Below are 26,853 nucleotides of genomic sequence, written 5' to 3'. Positions count from 1 at the left end.
AACATGATTACCGTACCACTCTGGTGCGGATCTCACTCTGCTTTACCTACGAGGTTCGGTAGTAACTTGATCTGAAGTTACATGATCATCATCATTAGCTTCCTCACTAATTGGTGTAGTAGTCACAGAAACAGATTTCTGTGATGAACTACTTTCCAATAAGGGAGCAGGTACAGTTACCTCATCAAGTTCTACTTTCCTCCCACTCACTTCTTATGAGAGAAACTCCTTCTCTAGAAAGGATCCATTCTCAGCAATGAATAACTTGCCTTTGGATATGTGATAGAAGGTGTACCCAACATTTTCTTTTGGGTATCCTATGAAGACGCACTTCTCCGATTTGGGTTTTAGCTTATCAAGTTGAAACTTTTTCACATAAGCATTGCAACCTCAAACTTTAAGAAACGACAACTTTGGTTTCTTGCCAAACCACAGTTCATGCGGTGTTGCCTCAACAGATTTAGATGGTGCCCTTTTTAACGTGAATGTAGCTGTCTCTAATGCATAACCCCAAAACGATAGCGGTAAATCTATAAGAGACATCATAGATCGCACCATATCAAGTAAAGTATGATTACAACGTTCGGACACACCATTACACTGTGGTGTTCCAGGTGGCGTGAGTAGTGAAACTATTTCACATTGTTTTAATTGAAGGCCAAACTCGTAACTCAAATATTTTACTTCTGCGATCATATCGTAGAAACTTTTTATTTTTGTTACGATGATTCTCCACTTCACTCTGAAATTCTTTGAACTTTTCAAATATTTCAGACTTGTGTTTCATCAAGTAGATATACTCATATCTGCTCAAATCATCTGTGAAGATCAGAAAATAATGATACCTATCGCGAGCTTCAATATTCATCAGACCATATACATCAGTATGCATGATTTCCAACAAATCTGTTGCTTGCTGCATTGTTCCAGAGAACGGAGTCTTAGTCATCTTGCCCATGAGGCATGGTTCGCAAGCATCAACTGATTCATAATCAAGTGATTCCAAAAGTCCATCAGCATGGAGTTTCTTCACGCGCTTTACACCAATATGACCTAAACGGCACTGCCACAAATAAGTTGCAGTATCATTATTAAATTTGCATCTTTTGGTTTCAATATTATGAATATGTGTATCACTACGATCGAGATCGAACGAACCATTTTCATTGGGTGTGTAACCATATATGTAAACAGAACAACAATTTATTCTCTTACTTAAATGAATAACCGTATTGCAATAAACATGATCAAATCATATTCATGCTCAACGCAAACACCAAATAACACTTATTTAGGTTCAACACTAATCCCGAAAGTATAGGGAGTGTGTGATGATGATCATATCAATCCTGGAACCACTTCCAACACACATCGTCACTTCACCCTTAACTAGTCTCTGTTCATTTTGCAACTTCCGTTTCGAGTTACTACTCTTAGCAACTGAACTAGTATCAAATACTGAGGGGTTGCTATAAACACTAGTAAAGTACACATCAATAACATGTATATCAAATATACCTATGTTCACTTTGCCATCCTTCTTGTCCGCCAATTACTTGGGGTAGTTCCGCTTCCAGTGACCAATCCCTTTGAAGTAGAAGCACTCAGTTTCAGGCTTAGGTCCAGACTTGGGTTTTTCACTTGAGCAGCAACTTGCTTGCCGTTCTTCTTGAAGTTCCCCTTTCTTCCCTTTGTCCCTTTACTTGAAACTAGTGGTTTTGTTTACCATCAACACTTGATGCTTTTCTTGATTTCTACCTTCGTCGATTTCAGCATCACGAAGAGCTTGGGAATTGTTTCTGTTATCCCTTGCATATTATAGTTCATCACGAAGTTCTACTAACTTGGTGAGGGTGACTAGAGAATTCTGTCAATCACTATTTTATCTGGAAGATTAACTCCCACTTGATTCAAGCGATTGTAGTACCCAGACAATCTGAGCACATGCTCACTGCTTGAGCTATTCTCCTCCATCTTTTAGCTATAGAACTTGTTGGAGACTTCATATCTCTCAACTCGGGTATTTGCTTGAAATATTAATTTCAACTCCTGGAACATCTCATATGGTCCATGACGTTCAAAATGTCTTTGAAATCCCGATTCTAAGCTGTTAAGCATGGTGTACTAAACTATCAAGTAGTCATCATATTGAGCTAGCCAAATGTTCATAACGTCTGCATCTGCTCCTGCAATAGGTTTGTCACCTAGCGGTGCATCAAGGACATAATTCTTCTGTGCAGCAATGAGGATAATCCTCAGATCACGGATCCAATCCGCATCATTGCTACTAACATCTTTCAACTTAGTTTTCTCTAGGAACATATCAAAATAAACACAGGGAAGCAATAACGCGAGCTATTGGTCTACAACATAATTTGCAAAATACTATCAGGACTAAGTTCATGATAAATTTAAGTTCAATTTAATCATATTACTTAAGAACTCCCACTTAGAAAGACATCCCTCTAATCTTCTAAGTGATCATGTGATCCAAATCAACTAAACCATAACCGATCATCACGTGAAATGGAGTAGCTTTCAATGGTGAACATCAATATGTTGATCATATCTACTATATGATTCACGCTCGACCTTTCGGTCTCAGTGTTCCGAGGCCATATTTGCATATGCTAGGCTCGTTAAGTTTAACCTGAGTATTCTGCGTGTGCAAAACTGGCTTGCACCCGTTGTAGATGGACGTAGAGCTTATCACACCCGATCATCACGTGGTGTCTGGGCACGACGAACTTTGGCAACGGTGCATACTCAGGAAGAACACTTTTATCTTGAAATTTAGTGAGGGATCATCTAATAATGGTACCGTCAATCAAAGCAAGATAAGATGCATAAAAGATAAACATCACATGCAATCAATATAAGTGATATGATATGGCCATCATCATCTTGTACTTGTGATCTCCATCTCTGAAGTACCGTCATGATCACCATCGTCACCGGCGCGACACCTTGATCTCCATCATAGCATCGTTGTCGTCTCGCCAATCTTATGCTTCCACGACTATCGCTACCGCTTAGTGATAAAGTAAAGCATTACAGCGTGATTGCATTGCATACAATAAAGCGACAACCATATATATATATATGGCTCCTGCCAGTTGCCGATAACTCGGTTACAAAACATGATCATCTCATACAATAAAATTTAGCATCATGTCTTGACCATATCACATCACAACATGCCCTGCAAAAACAAGTTAGGCATCCTCTACTTTGTTGTTGCAAGTTTTACGTGGCTGCTACGGGCTTAGCAAGAACTGTTCTTACCTACGCATCAAAACCACAACGATAGTTTTTCAAGTTGGTGCTGTTTTAATCTTCGCAAGGACCGGGCGTAGCCACACTTGGTTCAACTAAAGTTGGAGAAACTGACACCCGCTAGCCACCTGTGTGCAAAGCACGTCGGTAGAACCAGTCTCGCGTAAGCGTACGCGTAATGTCGGTCCGGACCGCTTCATCCAACAATACCGCCAAACCAAAGTGTGACATGCTGGTAAGCAGTATGACTTATATCGCCCACAACTCACTTGTGTTCTACTCGTGCATATAACATCAACGCATAAAACCTAAGCTCGGATGCCACTGTTGGGGAACGTAGTAATTTCAAAAATTTCCTACGCACACGCAAGATCATGGTGATGCATAGCAACGAGAGGGGAGAGTGTTGTCTACGTACCCTCGTAGACCGAAAGCGAAAGCGTTAGCACAACGCGGTTGATGTAGTCGTACGTCTTCACGATCCGACCGATCAAGTACCGAACGCACGACACCTCCGAGTTCTGCACACGTTCAACTCGATGACGTCCCTCGAACTCCGATCCAGCCGAGAGTTGAGGGAGAGTTTTGTCAGCACGACGGCGGGGTGACGATGATGATGTTCTACCGACGCAGGGCTTCGCCTAAATACCGCTACGATATGATCGAGGTGGATTATGGTGGAGGGGGCACCGCACACGGCTAAGAGATCAATTGTTGTGTCTTTGGGGTGCCCCCTGCCCCGTATATAAAGGAGTGGAGGAGGGGGAGGGCCGGCCCTCTCTATGGCGCACCCTAGGGGAGTCCTACTCCCACCGGGAGTAGGATTCCCCCTTCCTAGTAGAACTAGGAGCCCTTCCAAGTAGTAGGAGTAGGAGGGAAGGAAAGGGAAGGGAAAAGGAGAAGGAAGGAAGGGGGCGCCCCCCTCCCTAGTCCAATTCGGACCAGCCCATGGGGAGGCGTGCGGCTACCCTTTGAGGCCTTTCTCTCCTTTCCTGTATGGCCCATTAAGGCCCAATATGAATTCCCGTAACTCCCCGGTACTCCCGAACATACCCGAATCACTCGGAACCTTTCTGATGTCCGGATATAGTCGTCCAATATATCGATCTTTACGTCTCGACCATTTCAAGACTCCTCATCATGTCCCCGATCTCATCCGGGACTCCAAACTCCTTCGGTACATCAAAACACATAAACTCAGAATATAACCGTCATCGAAACCTTAAGCGTGCGGACCCTACGGGTTCGAGAACAATGTAGACATGACCGAGACATGTCTTCGGTCAATAAACAATAGCGGAACCTGGATGCTCATATTGGCTCCCACATATTCTACGAAGATCTTTATCGGTCAGACCGCATAACAATATACGTTGTTCCCTTTGTCATCGGTATGTTACTTGCCCGAGATTCGATCGTCGCTATCTCAATACCTAGTTCAATCTCGTTACCGGCAAGTCTCTTTACTCGTTCCGTAATACATCATCACGTAACTAACTCATTAGTTGCAATGCTTGCAAGGCTTAAGTGATGTGCATTACCGAGAGGGCCCAGAGATACCTCTCCGACAGTCGGAATGACAGTCGGAGACACCTGTAGAGCACCTTTATAATCACCCAGTTACGTTGTGACGTCTGGTAGCACACAAAGTGTTCCTCCGGTAAACGGGAGTTGTATAATCTCATAGTCATAGGAACATGTATAAGTTATGAAGAAAGCAATAGCAACAAACTAAACGATCAAGTGCTAAGCTAATGGAATGGGTCAAGTCAATCACATCATTCTCCAAATGATGTGATCCCGTTAATCAAATGACAACTCATGTCTATGGTTAGGAAACATAACCATCTTTGATCAACGAGCTAGTCAAGAAGAGGCATACTAGTGACACTCTGTTTGTCTATGTATTCACACATGTATTATGTTTCCGGTTAATACAATTCTAGCATGAATAATAAACATTTATCATGATATAAGGAAATAAATAATAACTTTATAATTGCCTCTAGGGCATATTTCCTTCAGTAACTACTCACAAAGCATATTCATGTTCATAATCAGAGGGGTATTAATATGCATATAGGATCTGAACATATGATTTTCCACCAATTAAACCAACTAGCATCAACTACAAGGAGTAATTAACACTACTAGCAACCTACTAGCACCAATCCCGAACTTGGAGACAAGAATTGGATACAAGAGATGAACTAGGGTTTTGAGATGAGATGGTGCTGATGAAGATGTTGATGGAGATTTCCCTCTCCCGATGAGAGGAGCATTGGTGATGACGATGGCGATGATTTCCCCCTCCGGGAGGGAAGTTTCCCCGGCAGAACAGCTTTGTCAGAGCTCTAGATTGGATCCGCCAAGGTTCCACCTCGTGGCGGCGGAGTTTCGTCCCGAAAGGTTGCTTCTTATTTTTTTTCTCGACGAAAGACTTCATAGAGGAGAACATGGTCATCGGAGAGCCACCAGGGGGCCCACGAGGTAGGGGGCGCGCCCTAGGGGGGGCTCCCCCCACCCTCGTGAGAAGGGTGAGGGTCCCCTGGTCTTCATCTTTGGCGAGGATTTTTCATTATTTATTATAAGGTGTTCCGAGGAGTTTCAGGACTTTTGGAGTTGTGCAGAATAGGTCTCTAATATTTGCTCTTTTTCCAGCCCAGAATTCCAGCTGCCGGCATTCTCCCTCCTTATGTAAACCTTGTAAAATAAGACAGAATAGCCATAAGTATTGTGACATAATGTGAAATAACAGCCCATAATGCAATAAATATTGATATAAAAGCATGATGCAAAATGGACGTATCAACCATCTCATCTCAAAACCCTAGTTCATCTCTTGTATCCAATTCTTGTCTCCAAGTTTGGGATTGGTGCTAGTAGGTTGCTAGCAGTGTTAATTACTCCTTGTAGTTGATGCTAGTTGGTTTAATTGGTGGAAGATCATATGTGTTGGGGAACGTTGCAGAAAACAAAAATTTTCCTACTCGTTTCACCAAGATCCATCTAGGAGTTCATCTAGCAACGAGTCATCAGATGCATCTACATACCTTTGTAGATCGCGTGCGGAAGCGTTCAAAGAACGGTGATGATGTAGTCGAACACGACGTGATTCAAATCACCGATGACCAAGCGCCGAACGGACGGCACCTCCGCGTTCAACACACGTACGGGACGGGAGACGTCTCCTCCTTCTTGATCCAGCAAGGGGAGGAGGAGAGGTTGATGAAGATCCAGCAGCACGACGGCGTGGTGGTGGATGCAGGGCGTCACAGTAGCAGGGCTCCGCCTATACTACGAGGGAGAGACGTAACGGGGAGAGAGGGAGGCGCCAAGGCTGAGGTATGAAGTCCTTCCCTCTCCTCAACTATATATAGGGGTGACAAGGGGGGGTGGCCGGCCCTAGGAGATGGGATCTCCTAGGGGGGCGGCGGCCAAGGGGTGGGGGGGCTTGCCCCCCAAGCAAGGGGGCGCCCCCCTTAGGGTTCCCCACCAACCCTAGGCGCATGGGCCCTTGGGGGGTTGGCGCCCCAGCCCACTTTGGGCTGGGTCCCTTCCCACTTCAGCCCATGGGCCCCCCCCGGGATAGGTGGACCCACCCGGTGGACCCCCGGGACCCTTCCGGTGGTCCCGGTACAATACCGGTGACCCCGAAACTTGTCCCGATGGCCGAAACAACACTTCCTATATATAATTCTTTACCTCCGGACCATTCCGGAACTCCTCGTGACGTCCAGGATCTCATCCGGGACTCCGAACAACATTCGGGTTACTACATATACATATCTTCACAACCCTAGCGTCACCGAACCTTAAGTGTGTAGACCCTACGGGTTCGGGAGACAAGCAGACATGACCGAGACGACTCTCCGGTCAATAACCAACAGCGGGATCTGGATACCCATGTTGGCTCCCACATGCTCCACGATGATCTCATCGGATGAACCACGATGTCGAGGATTCAATCAACCCCGTATACAATTCCCTTTGTCAATCGATATGTTACTTGCCCGAGATTCGATCGTCGGTATCCCAATACCTCGTTCAATCTCGTTACTGGCAAGTCACTTTACTCGTACCGTAATGCATGATCCCGTGACCAGACACTTGGTCACTTTGAGCTCATTATGATGATGCATTACCGAGTGGGCCCAGTGATACCTCTCCGTCATACGGAGTGACAAATCCCAGTCTTGATCCATGTCAACCCAACAGACACTTTCGGAGATACCCGTAGTCTACCTTTATAGTCACCCAGTTACATTGTGACGTTTGGTATACCCAAAGCACTCCTACGGTATCCGGGAGTTACACGATCTCATGGTCTAAGGAAAGGATACTTGACATTGGAAAACTCTAGCAAACGAACTATACGATCTTGTGCTATGTTCAGGATTGGGTCTTGTCCATCACATCATTCTCCTAATGATGTGATCTCGTTATCAATGACATCCAATGTCCATAGTCAGGAAACCATGACTATCTGTTGATCAACGAGCTAGTCAACTAGAGGCTTACTAGGGACATGTTGGTGTCTGTTATTCACACATGTATTACGATTTCCGGATAACACAATTATAGCATGAATAAAGACAATTATCATGAATAAGGAAATATAATAATAATGCTTTTATTATTGCCTCTAGGGCATATTTCCAACAATATGTTCAGATCCTTTATGCATATTATTACCCCTCTGATTATGAACATGAATATGCTTTGTGAGTAGTTACGTTTGTTCCTGAGGACAAGGGAGAAGTCTTGCTATTAGTAGTCATGTGAATTTGGTATTCGTTCGATATTTTGATAAGATGTATGTTGTCTAGCCTCTAGTGGTGTTATGTGAACGTCGACTACATAACACTTCACCATTATTTGGGCCTAGAGGAAGGCATTGGGAAGTAATAAGTAGATGATGGGTTGCTAGAGTGACAGAAGCTTAAACCCTAGTTTATGCGTTGCTTCGTAAGGGGCTGATTTGGATCCATATGTTTCATGCTATGGTTAGGTTTACCTTAATACTTTTGTTGTAGTTGCGGATGCTTGCAATAGAGGTTAATCATAAGTGGGATGCTTGTTCAAGTAAGAACAGCACCCAAGCACCGATCCACCCACATGTCAAATTATCAAAGTACCGAACGCGAATCATATGAACGTGATGAAAACTAGCTTGACGATATTCCCATGTGTCCTCGGGAGCGCTTTTCCTTATATAAGAGTTTGTCCAGGCTTGTCCTTTGCTACAAAAAGGATTGGGCCACCTTGCTGCACTTTATTTACTTTTGTTACTTGTTGCTCGTTCCAAATTATCTTATCACAAAACTATCTGTTACCACTTATTTTAGTACTTGCAGAGAATATCTTGCTGAAAACCGCTTATCATTTCCTTCTGCTCCTCATTGGGTTCGACACTCTTACTTATCGAAAGGACTATGATAGATCCCCTATACTTGTGGGTCATCAATAATCTAGTTCACATCGTCATGTGATTTCACACCAATAGTTCACATCTTTATGTGATTAGTTCACATCTCCATGTGACTAATACCCAAAGGGTTTACTAGAGTCAATAATCTAGTTCACATCGCTATGTGATTAACACCCAAAGAGTGATCATGTTTTTCTTGTGAGCGAAGTTTAGTCATCGGGTCTGCCACATTCAGAGCCGTATGTATTTTGCAAATTTTCTATGTCTACAATGCTCTGCACGGAGTTACTCTAGCTAATCCCTCCCACTTTCAATATGTATCTAGATCGAGACTTATAATCATCCAGATCGGTGTAAAAGCTTGCATCGGCGTAACTCTTTACGACGAACTCTTTATCACCTCCATAACCGAGAAATATCTCCTTACTCTTCTAAGGATAATTTTGACCGCCAATGTCTTTCACAGTTTTATTGTACAATGGGGCTAAATGGTAGTTTGATTGCCTAACAAGGTGTTTGAGTTCCTTACAAAAGCATCACCTCTTGGAATGTATGGATCTATTATTTTATTCAGCTATAAGACATTCGGATGGACTATGCCACTCTTAGGGCGACTCGGGCGGAGCCAAGAAACCTAGCCGCCGCCGCCGCGAACTCCCTCCTCCTCTCCCTCCGCCGCCACCTGGGGATGCCGCCAGGCTAAGCCCGGGGGCCGACGGCGGTGGCGGGGGATCTCCTCTCTCACGCGTCTCCGGGTTGGGGTGGGACCCCTAGGCGTGTGGCGGCGTGGCCGATCTAGGTTCTGCGGCGCGACAAATGGCTGCGGTAGGTGGCGGGCGGCCGGCCCGTCCTCGGATGGCGGCGGCTAGGCGCAGCGGGCGGCCCAGCCACGGATGGCGGCGTGGGCTACGGGCATAGTGGTCGGCCTTTTCGTGTGGCGACGGGGGCCAGCAAGGTCGCGGTGTCGTGCATACCTCCTTCAGATCGGCGGCGGCGGCGTGGAGAGTCTGGTGATCTCGTCGGCGGCACCTCCAGTCAGATTTGTTCTGACCGATCCGACCGGCGGTGGTGGTCATCTCTTTAGTCATAGGTGGTCGGCCTGAGGCTGGGTGTTCGGATCTCCGGATCCGTGATCCATTACTGGCTGCGAGTCGGGGATACAAAGTTGCCGGTGAAAACCGAGCCGACAGCAGACGATGGCAGCGTTCTACGTTGTTATCTTGATGAAGGCATCGTTGTGTGACTTATGTCGACCCACTCGTACTGCTCTGGGGGAAACCCTAGGATCTGGTCTTCCAGATCGGCCGATGGCGGCACTATGGTGACGTTTCTCTCTTGGGAGCATCGTTTGTGGAGCAGTGCTGGTGGTCAGAGGCAGGAGATGGAGCGGCTTTGTTTTGCACGGAGCTTCGGTGGAGATGTCAAGTCATGCCTGGCCGACAGGTGCTACGCTTTGTCATGCCTGGTCGGCAGGTGCTACGCACGACAGATCATCCAGAGACTTCAAGCTGTGTCAGCTGGTGGTACTTGGCGACATGGTGCTAAGGTGTACCTACAGCGACCGCGATGTGCTCAGCATTTCGCGCGCGGGGTGGTGGTGCCGTTGGGCGTCGTGGTGGCGTTGACGGCAGTTAGACCGGGCAAGGATAATGCGGCAGTACATCTCTGAAGATGGAGTAGTGGCAGTTGGCGGCGGCGGCCTCTGAGAGCGCGTCGGACCGATGTGTGCCCCATACCCGGCATGTGGTTTGGTTGGGGTCTCAGGTCTTAGATGTTAGGCTTGGCTGCGAGGTCTGTGGTATTAGGCCCGGACTATCAACATCCTTTCATCAGCTGAATAGGAGTAGCGATAGTTGTCGTCTGGACGGTGGCTTCAGACTTACTGTTGTATTTTTTATAAGGTATTTTGTGAATAATAATATGGTTGCATGCATCACTCATATGCAAAGGCTGGGGTGATCCTCCTTTTCTAAAAAAATGCCACTCCTAAATTTTTGTGTGTGAAGATTGAATATGTAGATTGACAGTAAAATTTCTCCAGGATCTCTTGCTAATGAAGCTCTTCACATGCCTGTATGACTGTACCTGATCATTTTGCGTGCATATACATTGAGGCGTTTCTATTTGTTTCTATCGACATAGTGTAGCTTGAGATATAGCTGCATGTTAAGTTGGTCACTATGATGTTTTCCCAAAATTCACATGGTAGTACCACGCCTTAGTTTAGGTGGATGCATAAATATGTTGTTTCAGGCGTGACAAATCTAACTATCTAAGAACGCGAGATAATTCCCATGCTTTCGATATGGGGTGAAAATCTAAAATATCATTTTGTAGATAGTATTCTTCCACGGATTCCTTCTTTGGAAAATACGTGATGCTTCTTTTCTGGCGATCTCATATTCTTCCCCTTTAATTACTATATATGTTCCCCGCAAAAAAAAAATACTATATATGTTAGCTAGTCCGTCCAACATTAATCATCTTTACTATTATTATTAAATAAGCAAACATATTCATCCCTATGCGTCCCCGTCTAATGTACACACAACAACCCGAAGCAATTAGAACCATCCAATCAGACTCACACAGTTAGATCTAACCGTCGAGATAACAATATCCCTCACGAGAAGTGCGTTTAGCAATTCAAATCAGCGGACGAAAACTCTGCCTGTGAACGAAAAGCCCCCCAATCAGCGCCTCACGACCCATCCCATCCCTATTCCTACGTGCTCTCCAACCCCAGGCCCGACCTCCGCGGTGACTTCGACATCGACCAACCGCCCATCGCCCTATGCCTCCCCCTCCTGCTCAACGCTCCAGGAGCTCGGCCGCCGCCGCCACGAACGCCGATAAGTATAGTCCGCCGTGCACCGTGGCCGTGGCCTTGATCTCCTCGATCTGGTCGCGCGTTAGCGTGAAGGACGTGATCAACGGAGACAGGGATGGAGGCCCCTGCGCTGTCACTACGCCGACGCCTCGAAGATTGGCGTGCAGTTGGCTGGGTCGGCGCGGGAGATCCCATCGGCGGCAAGGGACGCGCGCGCCGGCAGTGCGGCGGCCTGGTCCGAGTAGAGGCGTAGGCGGGCGAGCGCCTTCTTGTGAAGGAGTGGATGGCTGGAGAACGGCCTGCTCTGTTCTTCAATCGCGTTCTGGTGAAGGAATCGATCGCCAAGAACGAAGTGCTATGTTCTTCAATTTTGTACCTAATTCTGAAGTTTGCTTTCTTCAATCTTGTACATAATTCTAAAGTTTGATTTTCTCTTGCTATCTTCCCCATTAACCGCTCACTGGAATCGATGGAATTAGGAACATCATATTGCTTTCAAGTTGATCAACCTCTGCCCTTTACTCATGGAAGAAGCAACCGAATGAGGACAACCTGCTCTCTTTCTCAATCTGGTGCGTAAGTCTGAATTTTCCCTTTCTCATGCCATCTTCCCATGAATAGATCACTAGAACTGGCAGAATTTTGAAGGCTGCTTTCAACTTGATCAAACTTTCCCCTTTTTGAAGGCTGCTTGGGTGGCAGAGAGGAGTGAAGAGGAGTGGAGTGAAGTGGCTAGGTGGTCCGGTGAACCAATGGGGAGAAATATATGTGGGATCAGGTGGACCGGCGTGGGCACGGACCGACGTGACGGACGCACCCGGGCGTTCCATATCCGCCCATATTTGAACTGGATATGAGAGGTGCCGTTAACCCAGACATTTGAGGTCCGTTTGAGGCGTCAGTCTGGATCGTATTTTCGTGACCGGATAGTGATCGGGGCGTTCGTCCGAGCATTTGAGGCGGTTTTGGAGCGCCCTGCTCTAGATGCTCTAATAGCATGCCGTCGTGTCCTAACTATCTGGTTATTGAAAGAGATCATGACCAATTGTAAGATTTGCAATGCTTGCTGCCTCAGTAGTTGTAGCAGCATTATTATTATCGTCACTGCATATAACTGATCGAGCTCAATGCTCATGACATAGAAGATCGGTTTGAACTAAAAAATCCAAAAGGTCCATTACGAGGACGGAGAAGAACGACCAGTTGTGATCAGATCAGCATCAAGAATCAAATATAACCTCCAATGCCACTGACTGGGTCCTCGTCAGTCGTCACAAACCAATGCTGTGACATAGCAATTGGATGTTAGCTCGATATAAACTCAGCTGAAAGCAGAAGGCGGAAAAAAATAATTAAAACTTGCACCAGCTGGGAATCGAACCCGGGTCTACCGTGGCAGGGTACTATTCTACCACTAGACCATTGACTGTTAATTTTAAGTACCAGCTTAATATAATTACTACATCCAAGTAACAAATACAGAGGCCTCAATGTTACAGCACCGAAAATTTTATACACTAGCAACCACACTGCTCGCGGGAAGTTTATACGAGTGTCCTATTTTTTTACCATATATTTGTTTTTTAATGTGAAATTAATAAATATAAAGGGAACGTAGAAATATGTGGTACTCCCTACGGATGGGAATATAAGTCGGCATAGGTCTTCGGTTTTAATAGCAAAAATTGTGGTGTATGACATACAAAATATTCTTAAAATTACAATGAAGTTTCTAAATATATTTTTTTATGACATGTTTCCTATGACTTAAATTCCCGTGCCAGACTTATATTCCCATCCGGAGGGACTATGCACATATGGAAATTTTAGGTGCAAATGCCAGAGAGTTTCACCCCCTTTCTCAAAAATGATAAGATAAAATGCTAATGTACGGTCACTAATCTAAAAACGGTTTTACATGTTACTATAACTTATTGTGGATGATGGCCAAAAACCAAACCCGTGCCGACAAATATTCCCATTTGAAAGGAGTCCTATTGGGGCGCGCGAGATCATATTGTACCACTATATTAAAAACATCTACCGGGCAACCAAGATCATACTACCAGGGATAGAACACGAGATCATATTGTACCACTAGTCATGTAGTCACGGTTCGTCATGGTTCCCTCGAATGGTTTGTATGAGCATTGCAGGTGCAACTCCTCCAAGGAATCCACATGTGCAGGGAGTAGCGTCACTCACCGGATTGCTAGATCCAAACGGGCAACCTCAGGGCATAGGGAGTGGCAACAACGGTTGGGTGTGGCAAAACTAAAAACACTATGTCGTGTGAGTCACTCTCCTTTATATAAAACTCCCTAACGGGATTCTACACTAGAGGCTCGTTAAAGCTATAAACCCAATCTAATTTGGATCTTAATTTGAATTAGCAGGCTCCATTCCTTTAAGAGTGTGACCTTATAGATTCAAGTACACATGGACACGACCCGAGTAGATGTTGGTAGTGGATCCTAGTAGAACGTGTCGACCCCATGGCCCAGGTTGACCCCTAAGAAGCTCCACCACTGGTGGTGAGAAAATCTAATTAGCATTCTATAAAACACATCAGCTGCCATATTAAAGAGAAGACGGTAAACAAGATCTCCCTACCTGACCCCTCTTGAGGCTACAAAATACTCATTGTTTATATCATTGATTCTAACTCCTACAGAGGCATTCTACAATAGAAAACGAATTAAGTTTGTAATCTGATATTTTTCTTTCGCTTAGATGTCTTCTGTATCGTCTATCTCATACCCCATCCAATGGCCCAACTTTGCTAGCTTCGAATATCCTGAAATTGCTCCTAACCGCCATCCCGAAATAACATGGTTTTCATTTATGGTTGGAACGAAAGTCATGTTCCCATAGCCGGAAAATCCTCTTTGCCATCCTCGTCCATGGCGATGACACCTTCCTCCACCTGCCCGTGTGGTGCTCTTCCCCACCCATGCCGACGACCTCCCCTACATGAGTGGCGTCATCCCAACCAGTTGATGCCCTCCTCTACCATGGAGACGACCTGCCCTACACAAGCGGCACCTTCTCAACCAGTCGGCGACGACCCTCCACCTTCTGATGACACCCTTCTTCACTTGCATTTCCCTCATCCTTCAGCGCCCTACCATCTGCAGTGACAATAGCCATGTCTTATTTCTCCAAGTTTTGGTGGTCCGGCGGATACAACAAGTTCAGCTGCTCCAATTTTATATCAATCCAATGTGCTAGGTCGGTGCAAGATGCAAATTTGAAGTGCTCCAACATGGTTTGTAGGAGAGTTTTGCTCATATGTTCTTCTAGATTTAGACGTTTGCTTTGCGGCTTTTTCCTATTATTAATGCTTCATTGGTTTCTCAAATGTGCTTCTATGTACATATGTATTGTTGCAAGCCAATAAATTTGTGAACTCAGAATAAGTGTGCATCTTATGCTTTCTAATGTAGATATTTTGTGACAATACCTATGCCAAATATGTTGTTGTAAATTTTCTTTACATATTGGCTATTGGATGGAAGCAAATTTGTAGCATGTATGAAACATGTCATGTGCATATATGAATCATTGTAATATATGCCCATTTCTTGGGAAGATGTTATATATGAATTGACGAAGCACAATCATTTCAACCAGTAGTAGTACCATCGGAACATCACTCAGTTACGATGGAAGCAAATTCTTGAGTCAAACGAAGTAAAATTGAGTGCACTTGGTAAAATATAAAATGTTATATTCAACACCAATTTCTCTGATGTCAAAGAAAAATTTAGTACCACTGGAAACATATTTTTTCATATGGAAGCAAATACTATTGTCGCGGACTGGGATCAGGTGACTTGCCTCCTGGCAGTCACGCTGTAACATGCAGCTGTAAATCCAACGTTCATTATTGATCCAACGTACAGCAACGGTTGAAGGCCAAAGACGGCCCAGACTTCAGCGATTTAAGCCACATGATTGGAACCCTGTCTGTCGTGTACAGGTTTTCAACACCTCTGCATGCATCTTCTAAACCTACGAATCTGCTATTAAGTCAACCATAAATTAATCTCTACAATAAAAGAACAAAAACTCAGCAAGATCAAGCACACAAAGCTACATATATTTTTCTTTTACCAAGCTACATAATTTTTTTTCCTTTACCATATAAATACATTTGCTATTAAAGACATCTCCGACGCCCACCCTTGAAACAGACAAGGGCCGGTTTGGATAAGTACGCAGACACTAATTCAGAATCAAATTCATTACATTTTTAATATATTTCTTTTTTTTGCGGTGACATTTTTGATATATTTCAACTAAAAAAACGCCTCAAAATTAAGCTAATCTAAATCTTCGCCAGCCGTCGTGAGCCCCCAAAAATGTCCGACAAGTCCTTGTTGTTCACCATCATGTGTCCGTGTCCATGTAGGGTGGCCGTGAGCCCTAGAAAGTGAAGGTGCAATAGTCGGCAAGAAAAAGTAGGACATGGGTCATGAGCGAACAACACGCAATGGTCCGGACATCCACAAAGCCCCCATTGTATGCCTCCAGTTTGCGGCGAAACAGATGACCGGACCGATCCACGCACGGATGAGATGCCGTGTTAGATAGAAAATTACATTCGGACCACTTGGTACAGACGGATGCAGGAGGTTTAATTGCCCGGGTTGAAGATGCCCTAAGCCAACTACGAACCAATCTCTACAAAAATCAAAAGAACAAAAACTCAGCTAGATCAAGCACGCACCGGTCTGCAATGGCAAGAGTAAACTGTACAGTTAGATCCCAGACTGCCTCCTTCGTCTCATGCGCCGAGTGCTCAATAGCAAGCCAGAGCGCCTGGCGTTCTTCCGCCGGAGACAGCGAGCGTTCGTCTCCATCATCGTGAGGGACCGGCGGTAGACCATGCGAGAAGAGACGCGTCATCGTCGGGTTCCGCCTCCATCCCAAGCGGCGGCGCGCGCACTGCTTCGCCGCGTGCACGCTGCCTCTCGCGGCCACGCCTTCGATTTCGAAGTGCGTGTGCGGGCCAATGGCGCAGGCACTAGCACCCACCGCTGCCCACGTGGAGGAGCGGCCGGCGTGGGGAGGAGATGGCGCGAGGCGGTGCGGACGGTGCTGTCCTGGCGTCGCTGCGCGCGGGCCGGGAAGTTCCAGCTCCAGCGTCCGCGCTGTGCCGACGCTCCTTATTCGGAGCTGCCGCCGGTCTTCACCTTCGACCGCTCCAGCGCAATGCGGAGGGCCATCTCCTCCTCGTAATCGAGCTCGGAGCCGGAGTCGATTTTTGTTTGACCGGTCAATGATCGGACGGCCTACCCGGGCGCTTGTCCATGGTTCGAGAGGTCCGATTGGGTTGATTTTTTTATCGGTTAGTGACCGGACAGGTTGCCCGGACGTTTGAGACGCGTATGAAAGCCCGGCTGTAGATGCTCTTAATTTCTACAAAAATCAATAGAACAAGAGGAGTTTTTGTTGTTTTGAATTTTATAAAGATTGATGTGTGCTTGATCTGGCTGAGTTTTTGTTCTTTCTTTTTGTAGAGATTGATTTATGGTTGCCTTAAAAGCAGATTCATAGGTTTAGACGGATGTCAGAGGTGTTGCAAACCAGTACAAAACAGACAGGATTCCAATCACGTGGCTTAAATCGCTGAAGTCTGGGCCGTCTTTTGCCTTCAACCGTTGCTGTACATTGGATTAAAATGAACGTTGGATTCACAGCCGCATGTTACAGTGTGACTGCCAAGAGGCAAGTCACCTGATCCCAGTCCTATTGTCGCACATGCAACAAGTATTTGTAGATGGAAGCAAATATTATTGTAGAACGTGGAACAAATAATTCTCACATGGAAGCAAATATCATTTGCACTAGAAATATATTTCGTAAATGATGGTACTTATGTTGCTATATATTGTTAGATGAAGTACATTTTAACTGTGCTTGAAGTCTATGGTGTTTGTAAAAAAATTCTTTGCATGGAAAGAAAAATAACTTTTTATTGGACAATCTTTTTGTTACATGGAAGCAAATTTATATTCTATTATAAGCAAAATTACAATAGCTTGGGAACAGAAATTTCACTAATATAATTCATTTTTTGTTCCAATTAATATGGATGGGACCACCTAATTAACTAATCCACCATGATTCTTGGATCCCTTTGTTTTAGGAAGCAATTAAATTACTTGGAAACTACCTAGAGGAGACCCCAGGTTCCACTACTGATCCAACAAGCTGAAGCATTATAATCTAATGGAGTTGGGCCGGTATGATGGAATGCTAGGGATCAATACTCTGATCCCTAGTGGTTCCCTTTAAATAACCCATTTGGGGCTAAAGCCCCTTTGAGTAAGCATTTTCAACAGAAAAACTTGACTAAATCTGTCATAATGTTTTTCATAATCAAGCTTAAAAACAAAGCCATGAGTTCTATTATCCTAGCATCATGAACAATTTCATGTGCAACAACTACATTTTAAACTATGTATCTACCTTTTAAGAAATCGGTCTGGTTTTGGGCACTAAGATCATCGCATATAGGGCTAAACCTATTGGTAGCACACTTAGAGCATCTCCAGCCGTTGTACCCCCCATGAGGCCTTTTTTCCGCCTCGTGGGGAGGCACCGGCGGACTTTTTGTTCTGGGAATGACAAATTTTCCAACTGTCCCCCCCACCCAACCGACGAACGCACCAGCGCAAATGACTCCTCCCAGATGGCCGCCGTCGCCGACATACTATGGCTGGAGGTAGGCCACCGTCATCTACGTCGACAACGACTACGGCCGCGGCAGCGTCAACACCCTCGGCGACGCGCTCGAGGCCTAGCGCGCCAAGGTCTCCTTCAAGGCGCCCTTCCCTCCGGACTTCGACGCAGCCTCCATCACCGACCTGCTCGTGCGGGTCACCATGATGTGGAGTTCCGCGTCTGCGTCGTCCACGTCAACCCGGACTCGACCCCACCCTGGCCGCGCGCACCCCTGGCGGCCACGCGCGCCCCGCCCCGCCGCGCTCGCCCCGCCTCATCGCTGGCCGGACCTGCCGCGCGAGCTCCGCCCCACCCTGGCCGCCGCGCCGGCCCCTGGCGCCCACGCGCGCCCCGCCCCGCCGCGCTCGCCCCGCCTCATCGCTGGCCGGACCTGCCGCGCGAGCTCCGCCCCACCCTGGCCGCCGCGGCGGCCCCTAGCGCCCACGCGCGCCCCGTCCCGCCGCGCTCGCCCCACCTCATCGCTGGTCGGGCCTGCCGCTGCTGCTTCTTGACCTCCAGCCGCCGCGTGAGCTCCGCCCCGGCCACGCACAGGGGAGGCACCAGCCGCGGGCGGCGACGCTGCGGGGAGGCACCTGGGCCGCGGGCGGAGTAGGGAGAGAGAAGCGGATGGGGAGAGAGAAGGTGGGGGTCGGGCTGAAAGCGACGAGGGAGGGGGAGATGTGGCTGCAGGTGGGCCTTTGCATGCATAAACAAACCGCTGACGCTCTCAGATGCCTCCCTGGGGGCTGGGTTTCGGGTGATACTGCCGGCGCTAAAATTGCATGAAACCGGCGAAAAAAGCGATCCTGGGGGCGTGAGTGCGAGATTTTTTTCACTGTCGGCGCTCTCAAAGTTAGAGAAAAGGGCCTCTTGGGGAGCCTAGTGGAGATGCTCTTAGAGAAGGTCTTAGAGATATAATTAATCAAAGCAATGTGTGTAAACAGAGATAAGTCAATCCTAGACAGGCCTAGTTCTCCCTTATCCTAGGTGGAGAACATGTCCATGAAGTCATGCTAAATTACATCAAAGAAATTTAATAGAGCCGGAAAGGAAATCCATCAGGCAAAGGTGCACCTTCTACACAGGAGCCAAAGTCAACACCCTTAACCTCAGGTTCAGTAAAGGATCATCTAAAGTACTATTATATTCAGGGGATATACATCCCAAAAATAGTCAGTAAATTCCAGGTCTAAGCAATCTTCTATATCAAATAAACCTTATAGTAATTGACAACAACTTTAATGATATCATGGGTATGATGAGAAAGTCTAAGGGAGCCATCTAGAGAGGTGATTTTTTTTTCTTCCTCCTCATCTGGTAAGAAAGAGCATGAAAATATGCAATGTTATGCTCACCCTCGAGAATATCTCTCTCCCTTGATCTTTATCTGGACTTGATCTCCTAACTATTCAGATATTCTGTAGTTCATCTACAATTTTGGACATATGTAGTTTAGATGATGGAGAAAAATGCTTGGTCTCAGAAATAATATCAAGTAATCCATATTTAGATGTGTGTGTGTGGGGGGGGGGGGGGGACAAAGATAGGATCTCAAAAATAGTATCAAGTAAATCATATTCAACAACAAGTTGTTGCTTACACTTACTCTCGGCAACCTCTACATTAGCACTATCCTCTAACAGATTTATTATATTCCTAATTTTAGGTTGCCACTTAATAACAGGATGCCTGCAATTACAAGGAGAGTTCCAGTATTTGTCAACCACCTCCATAATCCCTTTAATTTCCAACCACCATTTCATTACTCTTATCAGAGGATGATTTTACTTAATTAAAATCATTGAATAGATCTACCCAGTGTTGATCCACCACTTCATTACTCTTATCAGAGGATAATCTAACATTCCAAACTAGTCCTACTACCATCAAATATCAATTTTCTTCTCCAATTTTCCTTTGTAGAAATTTGTAATCAAGACTCTTTAAGATTTACAAACTCGCTAGTGTGAGAGGGTTCATCATCACTACTCTCATAATGAGGGCCCATTCCAGCTTGCTCCTCCCCACGGTATGCAGAATAATAGGGTTTCCTATTCCACAAAATAATATCAAGAAAGGATCACGATACACAAGTCAAGAGATTCTTAAAAGCCTATTATTTTTCATTTAATAGTACAAGCACTTTGATCCCCTAGCTTGGTGATGACAAGCATTTTGATCCGACCAAAATGCTCCATGGTTGTGCCCCCAGCTCCCCTGGTCCTGACTACCGCCCTGCTGCGTGCCAGTGAGCGGCTCCGACCCTCGCCGTGCTGCTCCGTTGTGCCGGCCTGCCGCTGTTCACCGGTGCGCGCTATCCCCTGCTTCCCTGCCTAACTGGTTGTCTGAGTGCTGAGTCATGAGTGCCTTTTGCCTTACCTTGGTGTCTTTCCACTTGTACCGTGTTCTTCACTTTTATAGTATGTATGTGTATGAAGTAGACAAGTAGTGAACGAACCAAAATTGAATTGAAAAATGTGTGTGTGTGTGTGTGTGCACGCGCGCGCGCGTGCCAGTCGTATATGCATGTGCAGGGTATTGTTGAACCCATTTTAATGTATTTGCCACTTTCATTTCATGTTGTAGAAATAGAAGATGAAGATATATTTTTATTGATGCCCATAACGGGAGTGTTCGCACCTATCATTTCAGATCTTCAGACCGAGGGAAGCAAATAGTCGAGAGGACTGAATCAACACCACAAATTGAAACAATGGTAGAAATGTGACCACCACCTTTGACTTCAAGCAACCAACGTGCGATGTCAAACCGAGAGAGTAACAATATTAGTATGCCTGCTCCTGCCCGTGTTCAATTTTGTGAAGGTGAATAGATGATATATCATTTTCAATCATTTAGGTCTCTCAAAGGGGTTTTACCTCGCCGAAGTGGTAAGTTTTAAATTTGTATCGATGATAATCAGTCTACTTGATGCTTACACGTTTTCTTATGGAAGTATACTTTTACTGCCCTAAAGGTGTTGGTTCCTCTACCGCTGTTCAAGTTATCACTATTAGGGAAAAACTTATAGGCAGACGCTTACTAGTAGCGAGGGTTTATAACCCTCGCTACTGTTACTTACTAGTAGCGTGGGTTTTTACCCCTCGCTACTACTAAGTTGATAGTAGTAGCGCGGGTTTTTAACCCTCGCTACTACTAAGTGGTCTCTGCCGTGCGCCCCCGGAACATGCCATAGTAGTAGCGAGGGGTATAAACCTGCGCTACTACTAAGTTGATAGTAGTAGCGCGGGTTTATAACCCTCGCTACTACTAAGTGGTCTTTACCGTGCCCACCCGGGACATGCCATAGTAGTAGCGAGGGGTATAAACCCGCGCTACTACTATCGACCCACCAAGACATATGTACACATAGCGTGCCGAGGCCCAAATCCAAACCCACACTCTTCTGATTCCCCTTCTCCCCCCACTCACCATTCCCTTCCTCACCCACCACCACTGCCGGCCTCGCACCTCGGCGGCACTCAAAAATCTGGCGACCTCCTCTTCCCCTTCCCCTCCATCCTCGACGGCACTGCAGACCCCTCCCCTCCCCTTCCATGCTCCTTCTTCTCCGCTGGTGGAAGGAGACGGAAACCAGCAAAGCGTCATCCATGGCGGCGGCCAGATCCGCCATGGACGCAGCCACTTGCACCTCCTCACCGGGTCAAGGGTCCCATGACAAGCAGCAGCAGGTCATCGAGCTTCATCTAGGGTTTCGGGCGTCAGCTCCAACTCCGGCGGCCACCGGTGAGTTCCTCCTCCTACTTCTCTCTATCTCTCTATTCCTCTTTCTAATAATTTTCTCTTCTCTTGTAGCAGCAGTAGACGAGAGGTACGGGCACAAGTTGGGTGGGGAAGCACCATCACCACGGACAACTTCATCCCCTCCAGGACAAGTAGCAGCCATGGATGGAGAGGACGATGCCCAGCAAAAGCAGCCGCCATGGATGGAATTTTTTTTAATTCTCAATTAGTCAGTAGTAGCTCGGGGCCTTGAAACGCGCTACAACTAAGTAGTAGTAGCGCGGGTGGCAACCGCGCTACCACCCGCGCTACTGCTAAAAGTTAGTTGTAGCGCCCTAGCAGTAGCGCAGGCCTCCGCGCTACTGCTAGGCAATTACCCGCGCTACTACTAGGGTTTTCCCTAGTAGTGTATGGGAGGCACATATGAGGTAACCAATTGATTTGGTACTTTTTTGTATCCCCATATTATTATTTGTACCTATGTCATGTTTTATCTATTATGTTGAACCATTGAGCATTGAGTTTACATTCTAGATTTCTTGAGAATTTTAACTTTATTTTGTTTGTTTTGCATGTGGTGTTTTTTTCAGAAATGGTATGAGATATTGTTATAATGCCAAAAAATCCCATGTTACCAAGAAAATTTTGGCCTGGGATTTGCTTTATTTCTGGCTCCGCCACTGAGCCTGGGTGTTGTGTTCGTGCTATGCTCGTTGTTCGCAGTGAGTGGTAGTCATTTTAAACTTACGATTCCGCCTTCTCTAAAGATATGGTACACCTAACCGTGCTCTTGAAAAAAGATACTTATGCACGGTAAAGGGCCTCGAGGGCCAGCCCAATAAGCAAATGAAATAAAAGGCTGGGCTGCGTCCGTGGACGGTGATCGTTCTTGGCCCGGCGTTCTTGAGGGCATGAGAGCCCACACAAAAGTAGAACTAAGTTTACTCTAATGCCAAAATGTCAATGCTCAATCTCAAGAATAACCTAATCTAAAAAAACTCAAGAAGAATATGGAATTAAACCTTCGACAAGAAATTTGTTCTGATTTTATCATGAAAAATGAAACATTGTGATGACTAGCACCATATAAATATATTTTGGTTCCGTCCATATGCAGAATTATGTGGTACATTTAAGATCAAGAAGGACGCTACAGAAATAGACATTTTGGTATTTTTTATATATGTGCAATTATATGGTACATTTAAGATCAAGAACAACGCCAGAAATTGGGTCCCCACCAGCCGGAAACACTTAAGTGCCATTATGTTGAGAGAACGGTTTTTTTTTTTGGTCTTTGTTGGGTTTACCTCTTCTTTGTTCAACTCTTCTTATTTTAGTGACATAAAGTGTAGTACATTGAAAGGGTATGAGATAATTCTCTGGCTACGTTACAAGCAAAATAAATATTGCACATTGAAAGTGTATAAGACAATTCTTTGGCTACGTTACAAGAAAAATAAATATAGCACATTGAAAGGGTATAAGGCAATTCTTTGGCTGCGTTACAAGAAAAATAAATATAGCACATTGAAAGGGCATGTGATGGTTAATGCATGTTTTTTTAAGAGCAGAAAGCAAATCAAAATGCATTGAGAACTCTATTAGGCATGTAAATAAACCCACAACTAATAAAAACATGTTTTATTCCTTGCATGTACCTTACAAAGGTTCAGAGTAGTAATCGCTACAAGTTTGATCCGACCTCTAAACTCTCCCACGATTTGGATCCATGATGCTATTCATCACTTGATAAGGTTAGTGATGGCCGTGCAAACTATCGCTGTCTGCACGGAGTAGAGGCTACGTTGCTTGAGAGGTGACGGGACGGCGGCCTTCACAAAGGCATCATCGCACTGGTGCGCCAGGGAGACGGCCTTTGCGGCCTCCTCTTTCCCCGCGGCGTAATTCCGGCCGTTGATCTCGTCGTAGGCTCCAGCAAACGCGAACTTCATGTTGTCGTACAGCCCCTGGCATTGCCCAAGGGCGACCTTCGTCTTGGCATCCATGCTCGGCTTCGCTAGTAGGCGCTCGATGTCATGGATGGCACCATAGGCGTTGTTGACGCCCATGTTAGCGGCTATCTTGGCCAGGCCCCATGTGTCTGCGTCGGAGCTCTGGTAGTGCTTTCTCAATTTCGACACGCAGAAGTTGTAGTTGACATGCGCATCCTCGTCGGCCGCCGCCTTGCAGGTTGTTTCCACGGTCGCGTCGACACCGCACAACACGAGAAGGACGGCGGTTACGACCACAAGAGCTGCCGGTGGCCTCATGGATCTTGTTGGTTGTATGTGGATGGAGAGAGATGCTAATCTGGGGTAATTTTGTCTGCGCCGCACAATACTATATGGAGAAAGCGTACATGATGTCTATTTATAGGCAGAGGCACCCTGAGGATGAGTACAACTATTTACAGGTTACAGCTATATCTAGGATATTTTTATCAAATGCTAATGCTTGTTTCATTTAATTAGGCTAGTAATTAGGATATTAACTGTCAGTTACATCTTGCCTTTTCTTCTTCTAGAAACGTCAGTTACATTATTGTAAAAAAGGCTATGAGTTACTCAATTTTTCCATGGATGGGCTTAAGCCCGACCCAAAAATCCTACGCCTGATCCCGGCCCAAATAAAAATGGCAGTTTCCTATTATTAATTTAAAAAAAAAGTGCTTCGGCTTGTTCACGTGGTTGGCTTCCTCGAATAGATTTACTTGGCACGATGGACCAATTTTGCTCACCTACCAACCAATGGACTGCATTGCGCACGCAAGCAGTGACGATCGGCGTCGCCTAAAAAACAGAAGTTTGACTGCATACAGGGAACCCCAATACTCCTAGCTAGAATATTGTTTTGGATTTGGACTGCCGGCGTGCTAAATGAACAACAGTACTACTAGTGCTCGATGATGAAGTACATAAATGGACCCATAGTAGTGCACTGCAAACACAGAGGAAGAAGAAGAAGAAGAAGAAGAAGAAGAAGAAGAAGAAGGGATGGCGCCTATGAAGGTGTACGGCTGGGCGGTGTCGCCATGGATGGCGCGGGTCCTCGTCTGCCTGGAGGAGGCCGGTGCCGAGTACGAGTTCGTGCCCATGAGCAGGAACGGCGGCGACCACCGGCTGCCGGAGCACCTCGCCAGAAACGTACGTGTGCTCTGCGCTTCTCCCTATCTGGTTCAGCTTTGCTACTTTAGTTCTGTATAGGAAGCAAGAAACAGAGAGATGATCAACTGCGTTTGCGTGGCCAAGGTCACCTACTACTACTAACACTGTTCCCGTCCAACAATTCTGCAGCCCTTCGGCGAGATCCCGGTGCTGGAGGACGGCGATCTGACGCTCTACCGTAAGCCTTCATGGTTTTTTTTTATTTTATTTGATTTTTTAACACTATTTTGTTTTGATTCAGTAGCTATGTTTTTCTATGAATTATTAAGAAATTTGGTGGGCGTGACAAAAAAACATGAGTGTTACTAATTTCTCTACGTGATTTTTTTTCATCAGAATCCCGTGCCATCGCAAGGCATATTCTGCGCAAATGCAAGCCCGAGTTTCTAGGAGCGGGCAGCCTCAAGGAGTCGGCGATGGTGGACGTATGGGTCGACGTGGATGCCCACCAGCTTGAGCCCGTACTCAAGCCCATCGTGTTTAACTGCATCATCAACCCGTTCGTTGGGAGGGACGTCGACCAGGGCCTCGTCGATGAGAGCGTCGAGAAGCTCAAGAAGCTGCTGGAGGTGTATGAGGCGAGGCTCTCAAGCAACAAGTACTTGGCCGGTGATTTCGTCAGCTTCGCCGACCTCACCCATTTCTCCTTCATGCGCTATTTCATGGCGACGGAGCATGCGGTTGTGCTCGATGTGTATCCGCACGTAAAGGCATGGTGGGAGGCGCTGCTGGCAAGGCCGTCGGTCAAGAAGGTGATAGCTGGCATGCCTCCGGACTTTGGATTCGGGAGCGGGAACATACCATGATAAGGCATATGCTTTGTGTGCTTGTGATGCTCTAATCATCTCTACCCAACCCACGAGCAATAAAGTAAGCAAAGTGTGGGTGTGGGTATGAAATAACTTGTTTCGGTGAATTGTTTCCTAATACCAATTAGAATTGATTCTCAAAAAAAGTAAGTTCAGGTCTATGCCCTCTATTTCTGTCAGCAGTACCATGGTTTTCACACCAATGTTGTTGCAAAGTCTCTACTATTACTTAAAAAGAATGTAAGGTTCCGTTTCACCTTTCTTCCCATCACTCCTTCGTCCAAACTTCCCCGTATAATAAGCAATCACCTTAATTTAACCTTCTGGATCAATTCTACTTTAATTTACTTGCCAAACTTCTTATCAAAACATAAGGTAAATCATGGGTAGAATTTGATTAACATTTATTTACACAATCGCATATCATGGACAGGTAAATCACTTCTGATCAAAATATAATGTAAATCATGGACATAATTTAATGAGCATTTATTTACACAATGGCATAATATGGGCAGGTAAACACAAGCTAATGTAATACAATATTTATATCCCGTTGCGACGCATGGGCGTTGTTCTAGTCAACTAAAGATATTCTGTGTGGTTTCTCTTTTCGATCAAAAAGTAACATGGGAATCATACCCACTTGACATATAGAAAAAGTAGAAACATACTATCTACCAAACTCATTGTAAGTGAGTACTTCGAGAAAACTCACGAACCTACATCCGCACAGAAGGTGGTGAAGCAGCCATGAATTTTCAATTATGTGAGAATAGGAACATTCGCCTACTTCATCAGCTTTACCTAAATGTAGGTATTCTTGACATAGTAGTAATCATCTGGCCCTTGTTCATACATCGG

General features: G+C 45.7%; 2 protein-coding genes across 2 annotated transcripts; one reads left to right on the top strand and one right to left on the bottom strand.

The window, feature by feature from the left end:
- Window positions 1-23,642: 23,642 nt before the first annotated feature.
- On the bottom strand, window positions 23,643-24,370 carry LOC147967693 (pectinesterase inhibitor 8-like). The gene has a single exon (XM_048718422.2). It carries the CDS (start codon window positions 24,284-24,286, stop codon window positions 23,759-23,761), a length of 528 nt encoding a protein of 175 aa, XP_048574379.1. The 5' UTR covers window positions 24,287-24,370; the 3' UTR covers window positions 23,643-23,758.
- Window positions 24,371-24,953: 583 nt separating this feature from the next.
- Window positions 24,954-26,257, top strand: LOC147967692 (glutathione S-transferase 4-like). The gene is made up of 3 exons (XM_087525351.1): window positions 24,954-25,159; window positions 25,310-25,358; window positions 25,517-26,257. The coding sequence occupies exons 1-3, from the start codon at window positions 25,010-25,012 to the stop codon at window positions 25,984-25,986; spliced, it is 669 nt and encodes a 222-aa protein (XP_087381477.1). The 5' UTR covers window positions 24,954-25,009; the 3' UTR covers window positions 25,987-26,257.
- Window positions 26,258-26,853: the final 596 nt, after the last annotated feature.

The sequence above is a fragment of the Triticum urartu genome, chromosome 5A, assembly GCF_056163025.1.
Source record: "Triticum urartu cultivar PI428250 chromosome 5A, HENAU_Tu73, whole genome shotgun sequence".
Classification (NCBI taxonomy): domain Eukaryota; kingdom Viridiplantae; phylum Streptophyta; class Magnoliopsida; order Poales; family Poaceae; genus Triticum; species Triticum urartu.
The sequence above is the reverse complement of the archived record's forward strand: the minus strand, read 5'-3'. Positions and strand labels throughout refer to the sequence as shown.